General features: G+C 40.4%; 1 protein-coding gene across 1 annotated transcript in view; it reads right to left on the bottom strand.

Moving 5' to 3' along the window:
• igsf11 (immunoglobulin superfamily member 11) overlaps positions 1–12,263 on the bottom strand; it is a 112,653-nt gene that overhangs the window by 13,306 nt on the left and 87,084 nt on the right. Inside the window, exon 3 of the mRNA XM_039622289.1 lies at positions 8,435–8,598. Within this exon, the coding sequence (XP_039478223.1) occupies positions 8,435–8,598 (164 nt within the window). The remainder of the gene's footprint in view (positions 1–8,434; positions 8,599–12,263) is intronic.

The raw sequence follows: 12,263 nt of genomic DNA, 5'->3' as shown, positions 1-12,263 counted from the left end.
TCACTGTAGATACATTTTGTCACAAGGAGTGTATCAGTTGTGAGCAGAGTGTGCAAGTGTGTGTGTGGAGCATGGAAGTGTTTGTGACTGTTATGTCACAATAACTGTTCCTCCGTTTAATAACTTCCCATTCTTTTCTTTCCTTCTATGTGTTTTTTTGTAATAGGTTCATTTGTGCATACCTCTCTGTTTCCTTTCTCTAACACATGATCTGACCTGGCTCTATATTCCTGATGACCCAACAATATAATCTGCATGCCTGGTGAAAGCGATCCAATCAATCGGCCTCGCACGCACCGTTTTGACTGTGCTCGTTTTGAGTGTGCGCATGAATGAGTGGAGGATTAAAGCAGGTCCTAACCTGTGGTGCAGATCAAGCCCATTTCGGCTACTCTATCTCCTTTTCCTCTGCAGGTATTAATTTTAGGAACAGAAACAAATGCCCGATGGATTATGGAGAAATAAATCAAGCCAATGTATGTTTAAAAGCATGTTAAAAATCATATGCATGAGAACAGTGGTGCATTTATGGTGCATGCCAAAAGCCCTCCTTTTTGTAGACTTGTTTTTATTTTGCCTCTGTCTGCTATGTCGATCCATCCGTATCTATGTGTATGTATAAATCACCTCATTCCCTCGCGTGACCTGGTTGGCTTTGTGGCTATGAACAGATAGAAAAGAGGTCATGGCTGGCACTCAGATGGCAGACGGCCCTAAGAACTCTAGCTGGACTAGCTGGACGCCCAACTGTTGGCCCAGTGGTAAACCTCTGTTTCATCCTTTGACTCCTAAAATCCTGCACAGATACAGTACAAGCATCTGCACAAATTGTGCTACATCCCCAGTCATTCTCCTGCTGTGCAATATACCCTGTAAGTGTGTGTAGCAAACGAATGCTCATAGTAAACTTTCAGATACTGCTGTAGCAGTTTCGTACTCGTATTCCAATTCTAACTGACCGTGCAAGGACCCCCCTGGCCCCTGACATGGCAGATACTGCCATCTCTTCAATAAAGCCTGAATAAATCTCTAAACCCTCACAGCTCCCTTCAATCTAATGACTATAAGCTGCAACTGTTATCTCTTTCTATCCTTTGAGACATGTTCTGAACAATATGGGACCAAACCCCATTTTACTAATATACTTCTGGATTTACCTGATTTACCCTTTTGACTCTAGTACATATATATTTGAGTCTTTTGTCAGCACATTTTCACACAGTGCCAAATGTCTAAAATGCTTGGTCAGTTGTTGTGTCTCTGCCCCCCCCCCCAACAATCTCTCTTCTCCTCTCTCTCTCTCTCTCTCTCTCTCTCTCTCTCTCTCTGATGCTTATAGGCACATTATAACAACAGTGAACTTGTTGAACAGGTTCTCACTGTGACCCTTATGTTGATACTTTTAGGAAACTGGACACTGGACAGTCAACTGCTTCTGACCCAAAAGAATATTATATAATGGGAAAAAACAAAACAAAATACTTTTCATGTGAAGAGGGAAAATAGGGAAGAAACATCATGGGAGAAAATTCAAGACAAATTCGGTCCTTTTGGGATGGCTTCGGGCGGAATCAGAGTTATAGGAAGAAAAAAAATAGTTGGAACAGTAAAATGGGACACTTCAGTGCATCGAGCTGGTGGTTTAGTGCAGGTGAAGCTTCTTCTTTTTTTTTTTTTTTTCTTTTTAATATAACTTGATGTTTTGTTGCCAAGTTTGTGAGTGGAGGCTGGATGTTTTTAAGAAAAAGCTTACGCTGTAATTTTGTAATGAAATGAAAATTCTGACCACTGCAACCGTGCTTTTGGTGTCTTAAAAACTCATTAACTTTAGACACGGCCTCTAAAAAAACTCTTCGAAATTAAAGTAAGGTTATGTCATGATTTCTTTTTTAAAATATCCACAGCTGATGGAATAAAGTACATTTTCTATATGCTTTTCCCAGCCAACAGGACTTGATAGTGCCAGCCTGATTATAATAGCTAAAAGAAGAATGAGAGGAGTGAGAAGGGTCCTACAGGGACCCTCTCACTTGTAACTGATCTAATGCACAACTCAGACAGTGATGTTTGAACTAAACCTGTTATCTTACTGGCCTGTCTGATAATCTGAGCTGTGTCTTGTGTGTAACAGCCAGGCTATTGTACCAAGATGAAATACTGAAGGTCAAACTAGATTCACTGAGACTTCAAACTTCAAAGACAGCACTGGAGAAACTGTGCCTGGAGTCGCTCACACGAAGTACGACTCCCATAAAATTGAGTTGCTTATAAAGTGCCCACGTCTTTGGCCTAAGCCTGGTACAGTATTAAAAACTCACCATAATCACGATAACCACATTCTACTGTAAACTAAAAAGGTTTCCCAGTATTATTAAAAAGGATTTTTCCCATTAAACTATCCTTTGGAAATACACTTGTAAAAAACAAATATTATATAATATAACATAATAAAAAACAGAAAATAAAAAACTAATTCAGCTGACTCTGCATACCTATGTCCCTTGAGGTAGACAAGTGAAAAAGTAATCAAATATATAAATAAATAAAATGAAAATACCTGTCTGCTGATAAATACAAAGTACAGTATAGTACAAATATACTATGGAAGAACATGTAAATCTTCAATGTGGTTTTGCTATTTAAGTACAATGTATGCTAAGACGTTACATTTAATGGAATCTGGTCAAATTAAATTGACTTTACAGGCACACATTCAGATTATACCAGTATACCTTATATTCTCATTTAAAGATCAGCATCATTTCTGCATCAAATATTCTTTATGATCTCAATTTCACAGAATATTCATTTCAGTGATGCGGCACATATTTTACTATATCAACATATTTTTTAAGCTTCTTTTGGCTTAATCAGGGTGATGACCAAGGTACACAAAGCTACACAAATACTGAAAATGAGAAACATTTTCATTAGTGCTGAGAAAATACACCTTTCTCTAAAACTTTCGATTATCAACTGCAACAACAAAGAAAACAATATGCAGCAAAAATCCAATTTTAAAAGATGTCCCGCCACAATAAAAGTATTTTTACAAATGTTTAAGCATATTTAAGCATAAAGACCACCGATATCCAGCAAACACCTTTAAGAGGATAAACAATAGGTCAGAAAAAACAAACTGTATTGTCAAGTGTTGAGTTTGATTGTGTGTGTGTGTGTGTGTGTGTGTGTGTGTGTGTGTGTGTGTGTGTGTGTGTGTGTATGTTTATCTGGATTATCTCACATCAAGCGGCCCAGAGGACAGAGGCCAAGACTTCTGATCTCCACAACAATTTGTCAGACAGATTACATCCACAGAAAACAGCACATAAATATGCAAACATGCAGGTACACTTCTCTGAGCTATGCACCAACATGTTAGAATCTGGAGTTTAGCTTGTCATGAGAATAAAAAAAAATGACTACAACTGGAATTAGGCAAAAGTTTACACAGTTAGAAATTCAAGCTTGAATTCTCTGAGCACTAATAAAGTGTACACTTAACTTCACAGCGCTTTACTTGTTCAACATTTTGTCATGTTAGAGCTTTATTCCAAAATGGAGTAAATTTCGGAAGATAAGCCTTCGCCCCAGTACGAGAACCAGGTTATCAACAAGGATGTCTCTGTACATTGTCACACTCCCTCGACCCTGACTAGTCTCCCAGTTCCTGCTGCTGAAAAAACACCCCACAGCATTATGCTGCCACCACCTGACGAGATAATGAGTGGTGCCTGATTTCCTTCAAACCTGACACTTGGTATTCATGCCAAAGAGTTTAACCTTTTTTCATCAGACCAGATAACTTTGTTTCTCATGGTCTAAGAGTGCTTCAGGTAACTTTTGGGAATGGGCCTTTAACTGAGGAGTGGCTTCAGTCTGGTCATTCTGGACCCTACCATACAGGCCTGATTGGTTGAGTGCTACAGAAATGGTTCTCCTCTGTCCACATAACAATGCTGGATCTCTTTCAGAGTGACCATAGAGTTCTTGGTCATCTCCTTGATTAAGTCCCTTCCATCCCGATTGGTCAGATTGGCGGTCAGCTCTAGGAAGAGTCCTGGTGGTTCCAAACTTCACTTTGGATGCGCTGTAAATGCTTGTTCAGTGAAGCTCTCACATTATTGATCCTTTACATCACAATTTTGTTGCTATAGGAGAGATGCAACATGGATACTGGCTTCATGTCATATTATTGTAGGTTCAGGTACACAATTACTGATGGAGGTTTTCCTCAGTATAACTGAAGTCATGGAGACTTTGCACAGTGTAGTCCATGTTATATAAAGTGTAAAACAAAGCATCAGGGTGGAAGTTTACATTAAGGTGTCCTACAAATTTCTGAGTGGGTATCATACCAAGATACCAGCCAGATGTCCTCAGCTAGCTTTCTCTATCATAGTGAAAGAGTGTGTGTTGTACTGCAGACCCCTCCATGAACATACTGCTAGTTGTCTGTTTTAGAAATCACAGTTTTTCACAGTTTTCTTACAATGTGTGAAGCATTTGAGCAAGTTTTCAAGTCTAATTTATCATGCTTAGGAATCTGAAAGCTCTGTGAACTTCAATATATAGCACCTCATGTGTCTGTTAAATATGAAACTACAACCACCAGCTGGCTATCTTAGCTAAGCTTAGCTCTTTCTTTAATTATACAATGATGAGAACCCAAACAAAGTAGATGCTTTGGTAACCCCTGTTGCTATCTTGGAGGTGATGCTATAACCTTCAGGGTAGCCTTAGAGTCTTAGAGTGTAATTGGCTGATATGGCCACTAGATAATGCTCATGCATATGCTAGTACCGTTAAATACTTCAGAGCACATACAAACCACATGCACTCAATTGTTGTTTTGCTTTGGTTTAAGTTTAATATGTTACCTTTATTACTCTTATGCATGTTCTTATATTGGTTGATGTTTGCAATAGGTGTCCTTCATCAACAAATACATGCCGTGAAAGGTAACTGAACCCATTTTTAAATGACAAAGCCTGATAGTGTCAACGGGCATTAGTTTTAATCATAAAATAGAACAAATATCTTTTGGAGGTCTCGATGTGTGAAGTCTTTCATGTTAAATAAAATAGTCATTCATATGCCAAAGAAAAGAACAGAAGGAGGAGACTGAAAGGGAGGGATTTTTTTCTGCTGAATCTACAGCTACTATATTACCTTATGCTGAGCAGCAAGAAGCAAGGTGCAAATGCAACACTAATGTCAAGACCTTTTAATTTGATAATGTGTAGGAGTTAACAGTTCTGAAGCAACATTAACATTCATTTGAGGTCAGTTTTCCCTTCAGCTCTGTTTTGTTACCTTAACTCCTGGGGGAAATATGTGGCTCTTTAGACTCTAGCTAATTGCTTACTTTCTCTGTTTGTTCTCCAGGTAGCATATATATAGCTTTTTCCCCCTGATGTTTTAAGAAAAAAAAAAGAATTAAAAAAATCACAGGAAAATGCTGAAAGTGAATCAAAAATGACTGGAAATTATAACAATAACTAAAAGATCCTAAAAAGCACAGAGCTGAAGATGAACTTGAGCTAGAGTTTTTTGGGTGGTTGTCAACTCTTTACTCGTTTAATAATACAGGCAGACATTTTATCCATTTTTAAAACATACACCAAAATATATTCTAATGGAGTCATTTGGGGTTTATTGTGACTTTTAACTCAAAATACAAATTACTTTGTCTCCAGAGTAATTCCTTCATAGATCAGGATCCCAGCAGACATCAAATGCACCAGCCTGTCACACTGCCTGCTCTCATAAACAAAATATATAGAGCTCATAGTTAAGTTCCCACAGCCTATAATGTGGGGTCGACCGTGTAAGCTAAAGGCTATGAAGGAGAGGGTGACGCCTTAGACAACATGGCAATAAAGGCAGCAGGGAAAACAAATAGCTACATTTGCACTTTTTAGTGAGGCCGACAAAGTTTTGCCGTCGCCTTCTAACAGTTCATCATTTGGTACAGACCGACACGAACATGGCAATCGAATTTGAGAAGAGAGAGATCTGAGTGGTCATAGTGTGTGCTCACTAAAGTGCTAATGCAGGTTGCGCAAGTGTATGGAGTTGTGTTCAGTAATTCTTAATGGCTTTCAGCATCAACTGTAATCATTTATGACACACACACTCTTTCTCTCTCTAAAATGACCTTGCGCATGTTCTGTCGCACCACGCAGCACTTTATTTCATCACACACTTTTTAGACAGCTCCCCAATTTCATGGCAGAATGGCAACTTGCAGTGTTTTTGTTTCATTCTTGTGCTCGAGTGGACAGATTGTGAGATATTCCATATGTTTGTGACAATGTAATGCATTCCTAAAGGCTTGGATTTTTGTCATGGAAATAGCAGACCCAAAGTGCTGTGCAATATAAAGTGTGTGTGGCGCGGGGGGGTGATGACAGCCATACAAGTGACAGGTGTACACATGACAGAACCATGCCATGATGTGTGAATTTCTGGATGTATATACTCACGTCAGTATTCACACTTAGACTGTGCACTTTGTCTACAGACTTCGCACATGAACGCATACTGTATATAAGCCCGACATGTAGGCACGTGGATCCGCACTACATTTGGACCAGCAGTCTGTTCAATTCCAGTTTGTGTGCGTGCATTTGTGCATATTTGTGTGTCTGTGTGTGTGGAGAACAGCTGCGATATAGAGCCTGTCGTGGGCGTGAGTTAATTAGTGCAGAAGATGATTGTGTTATTTGGACGGCCGACCAGCACTGGGGTTCAAAGTGAAGGGAGGCAGGTGAGCTTGTACGGCCTGCAGCTGCATGTTAAACAACTCAAATGGAATCACAGAAGTCCCGCACGAGGGGATGAAGAGTGAGTGAGAGAGGGACGGAGGGAAGGTGAGAGAGTAGACTGCTATAAACGAGGCCAGATAAACAAAATGAGCATCAGCAGTCGGCGAGTAACTTAAATTCAACCATGTCTTTGCGTGGAACTTTCTGACAGTGTTTCCACATCAAATCAGCACTACGAAAGCAGTTTGATGCTTTGGCTGTGCATATGTTGTTTAAGAGGCGTCCTGCAGCACACAGATTGTAAACTATAAATACACCCTTAAGCTTACTACTACATTACTTCTATTTTAAACTATGGTGATCTCTATTAATTACAAAACTGATGTGCTAAAGGTGTGTTCAGATGCACTGAAAAGGGAATTATTTTTTCTGTCTGCTTTTGCTCAAGCAGTGCAACTATATTTTTGGCATATGCAAATTTAGCATGGGCCAGATAGATAGTTTTTGGCAAAAGCCTTGATCCACCCTTAATTTCTTTTTACCTTGCCAGGAAAATTGAGAAATAGGTGCACCAATAATATTTATTCTTCAGCACGGCCTGAACTCTCTTATACAAGCTTTCTTGTAATTTAAGTAGTCAGGAATATTTCTCAGGCTTCTTGAAGGTCATTCAAAGCTGTTCTTTGGATGTTGGCTGCCTTTTGTTGCGCTTTCTATAAAGATGATTGTAGACTGCTTCCATAATGTTGAGGTCTGGGAACTGGGAAGGGCAATTCATGACTGGCTGTGTTTCTTTGTGTGTTTTTCTATTGAGGAATGCTTTTACTGCCTTTGCAGTGCGTTTGTGATCATTGTCATGCTGAAAAATGACGCTGATGCTTTCCAGATGGTATTAAAAGGTGGATCAAAATCTGACTGTGCTTTTCTGCATTTATAACTTTGACAGACATCAAGTTTGATGCTGAAATCCAACCCCAAATCCCAGAGCCTCCACCGTGTCTTACCGATGACTGTAGACACTCAGTGTTGTTTATCTCTCCTGACCTACTCTGTCCATTTTGATAAGGATTTGAACTAACAAAAACTTTGAAAGACCTTCAGAAAGTATAAAGAATTATTCCTCAAGAGCACAATAACAATTACAAACAAGTCTGGGTCCGTGGGGGCAAAATATAAACAAAAGAGTCGTGCCTTAAGATGTAAGAGCTACATGACACTTCCCTTTTGCTTGTTTCATTCTCTACACGTGTGATGCATTTTTGCAGCTACTCATATTCTCTTTGCGCTGTATCTGAGCACACCTTCAAACAGAGCAAACTCTCATGTACCTGCATTGACTGTAAGGAACCCATCCACAAGATGCGCATACAGTAGTGTTGCATTAGAAAATAAGATTTCAGAAGCAGACATTTCAGTTGATGTGCAGAGAGCACGGCAACACTGACTGTGTACCAATTCAGCATCCAAACATCTACAGTTAATTACAACAATCACAGCAAAACTCTCAGAATAGTAAATAAGGATCTGACATGCTTAATTGCACTGCACAAGTCTGTCTTCTAAATATGAAGACTATGCTTTTTAACACACCTGTGACTCTGATCTTAGCTGTAAAAGCTGTAAAAGATGACTCAGGTCAGTGGGTGGATGCAAGTGGTTCATACCTGCTCTGGCTGGTGAGCATTTGACAGCGGTGTCACCATCCAGATGATGTTGAGGTTGGTGAGGGCAGCGCTGGTGGTAAAGGAGCATGGCAGGATGGCTGCTTGGCCACGTGCCACCTGGACACTGCGCTGAGGCATTGTCACATCTAGTGCCTGCACACAGACTGCAGGAGAAAAAAAGAGTCAGTGATCAGCGCCTTGATTCTCAAAAGAAAAGCACATACAGTACCAAATGAAACAGAGAGATAGAGAGAGAGAGCGAGAGAGAGAGATGAGCAGATGTCTAAATGCAGAAATTCCCCCCGAAACTCCCAACAGATGTATCTTTGCACTTTGTAAGAAAAGCAGCATCTTCAAAAGGTTTCCTGAAGGCTATTAGATCCCCTAAATCGCTAAAAATGAGAACGCTTGCTTTAGTGTGTGAGTAACAGAAACACGCACACACACACAGAGACAGACGATACAAGAAATCCAAAGCTAAAACGCTGCCATGTACAATATTTTTAATATGTGACATTTTTTTTTACAGCTTTTTCATCTTTACAGCAAAACAAACATGATTTCCTGAGAGCCAAACTCCTCGTCTGAGATGCTTTTGACAACTAACAAACAAGGCTGCACTGAGAGGATCACATGAAATATGTAATGTGCAATTAAATGGGGGAAAAAAATGATAAGATGTCACGAGACGTTAATTTTATTCCTCTCCTAAAACAGCAACATCTGAATCGGTGCATACTGAATGATGACAGCAATGTTAGATTTGTTGCTTCCTCTCAAAGTAAACAACTAAGGAGCCACTTTCCTCATCTGGACTCAGCTGCCATCCACAACAGACCCACAAAGACAGATATGTACATGCTGCATCCTATTTCGAGACCGGCTAAAGACATTAGAGCCTAAATTAAGTTAGATCTCCCCCGCAAGCATGTATCCATGTCCAAAAAACCCCATTGGGAAGTAATCTTATCTAAACACGGTGAGGACGATGATGCACTGATATGATTACAGATAATTGATCATGTCATGTGAATCGCCCTAGTCAGTGGTAATGTAAAATGAGGATCTTACCATTAATCAATAGTAGGAACCACCAGGTTGTCAATTATGGTTTGTAGTCAAGAGTCAAGATAGATCCCAAGTGCAAGCAATGACCACACTGTGCAATAGAATATATATGAGTAATTATTAACATTATGATAAGGAAACGAATATAAGAATTTTTTCCCATCTACTGACTCGCTTCTGCCTAGTTTTGAATATCAGTGTAATATTTTCAAGCTGACAGACTGCCTGTTGCTCTCTGCCTGTCTGTCCAAAACCTGCTGGACTTCCTACGCTTTCCTTCTGCTGGCAGACACCACAGGCCCTGCAGGCTCAGTGCTGGGCCAGCGGAGATATGCAGCACTCAAACTGCTTCACTCAGTTCTGCTTTGTCAAAGACATATACTCATAAAAAAAAAAGACAGTCACCCCCCACCCCTCCAAAAAATGCAAGCAATTTCATTTATATGCAATATTTAGAGATGCAGGATTCTTCATTGTTGCTCACTTGACTGACGTGTGCAATCTGCAGCCATAAAAACAGTAAGCGGCAAAGATTTAGCTTGCTGCTCTAATCTGAACTTCCTCTGTCCTCTGTGTATGTAATGTTCACTTTCTGCAAGGAATCAATCTTTGTTCTTAATGGGGGATTAACAGCACAGAGGAAGAAGTTCATGCGAAGAGCTGCGGTCTTAACTAGAATGCGCGATTGCGTTGGCAACATGAGATCAAGTGCAAGTGTGTTTTCTCAGTGGCCACATAGGTATTAAATGTGCTTGATTTAAGGGAAGCAGAAAGGCAGAGAAAGACTAAAGTACAGAAAGAAAGAAAGAAAGAATGAAAGATCCTAGAGGAATGAAGATAGAAGGAGCATCTTATCATCTGTAAGCCCCCTCCAAGGCAGCAGTCTCTCAAGCCCACAACAGCTGGAGGGCTCATTTCAAAACACTGGATTAGGGAACCTCTGCGCACAGAGCCTGTAAGCTCCCACGACCAAAGCAAACTCACACACACACACACACACACACACCCCAAACATCACAAACAAGCACCAACACGCAGTGCCAGTGAAACCAGTGCAGTACATATGCCGTGCACCGTGCCCTCTCAACTCACAGGCACATGCGTGACATACTGCCCACTACAATCCACACACTCAGACTTTAATCAGTGTATGTCATTGGTGACATGTATGTTAGCCCTTTGGGGACACATCTAAGGGACAGGGATGAGAAGTATGGTATTGCTTGGCATTGCCTCATTATTGCGCACACTTCTGCCAAAGCTTTATGCCAGCTTCACTCAAGCATGTCTGGTAGACCGTCGCTCTTCCAGAATCCATCCTGTAATGGGTACAAAATGTAAGGGATGAACAATAAGCCAGTCACTGTCAAACATGACCACCCGCTTTAAAAAAATAAAACTAAATAAAAAATCAGTACAGTATTGTATTATAGCTCCAAAGGAGCCACCATGGCTGAGATAAACCATGTTTTCTAATCGCTAGCAGAAAACAATAAAGTACAAACTGATTTCAGGAAATAATCAAAGACAGGTCAGGGCTTGATACAGTAGTCCTAACATTATTTTGCTGTAGTCTAAGACATTTTGAATTTATGCCCAGCACTGAGTGAAGCAAAGAGTCATCCATTCTATTTTTTTAACCCTTTAAAGCCAAATTTATCACATTTGATACATGAATTTTGGAGACTTCTACATCATCAGTGTGATTCTTTACAATATATACTTAATTTTCAAAAAATTAGATTTTTTTTCTGGCTTGAAAGGGTTTGTTTCTGCAGGCTAATGTGCACAGTTGTGATGTAAACAGGCTATCGCTCTCTCTAGGTTTTACCGTGCAAGCTTCTCATTTTCCTGTTGACAAACATCCCGTTCCCTCCTGCTGTCAATTCCAGCCCAGAGGCGCCCCGAGGCCGAGGCCAGCCTGACTGGTACGAAGCAGCACAGAGTAACTACACTAATCTCTGAGGCTGACCCCTGGCTGCCCACAGTTATGTTTAACTGTAACAGAGCAGCGCCGCATTGTCTCCTATAGTATTACTCACCTGTGGCAATGTTCTATTGCTGTGGGATCGTACACCTTTTACATTTTCAGAGAAAAATAGCTTTTATTTAATCAAAACAGAATATATTTGTGCTACCTTATTTCCATTAAAGGGACTACGAGTTGCTGACTACATGAGATTTTGGTTGGGAATGTGGAAGGAATTTTTAAAAAAGAGTGTAAAGTAAAGAAAAATGATGGTGTGCATGAAATGAAGTATGAGTAGTAACAGATGAGTAGGTGGAGGAGAAGAACACGAGAACGATGTGAGGAGGGACAGGTAGGAGAAACAGAAATCAACAAATCATGAGAAAGAAAGTGAAACAGAGGAGGACACGAGGGAGCAGAGAGGATGCTGGTGTTTCCAGAGAGGCCTAATTGATAAAGTCACCTGAGGCAGTGCTAGCAGTAAAGGAGAGAACCAACAGTATGGTTCACTTAAAACAGCTCCCTCTCTTCTCTGATGGGATCCGAGTGTCAAAACCGCTGTTGATTAATGCATGAGAAAAGCATGCACCTCGGAGAAGAAAAAGCTTTGTGTGTGATTCTGTGTGTGTGTGTCTGCTTACTCTATCAGTCAAGCTAAGGTGGAGGCATGATTGGATGGAGAACAAATGCAGGCTGGATGCAACACTTCCTCTCTCTCACTCTTGCACTCGCACTCGCTCACACACACACACACACACACACACACACACACACACACACACACACACACAC

The sequence above is a fragment of the Oreochromis aureus genome, linkage group 14, assembly GCF_013358895.1.
Source record: "Oreochromis aureus strain Israel breed Guangdong linkage group 14, ZZ_aureus, whole genome shotgun sequence".
Classification (NCBI taxonomy): Eukaryota; Metazoa; Chordata; class Actinopteri; order Cichliformes; family Cichlidae; genus Oreochromis; species Oreochromis aureus.
This window is presented reverse-complemented; position numbering and strand designations above follow the sequence as displayed.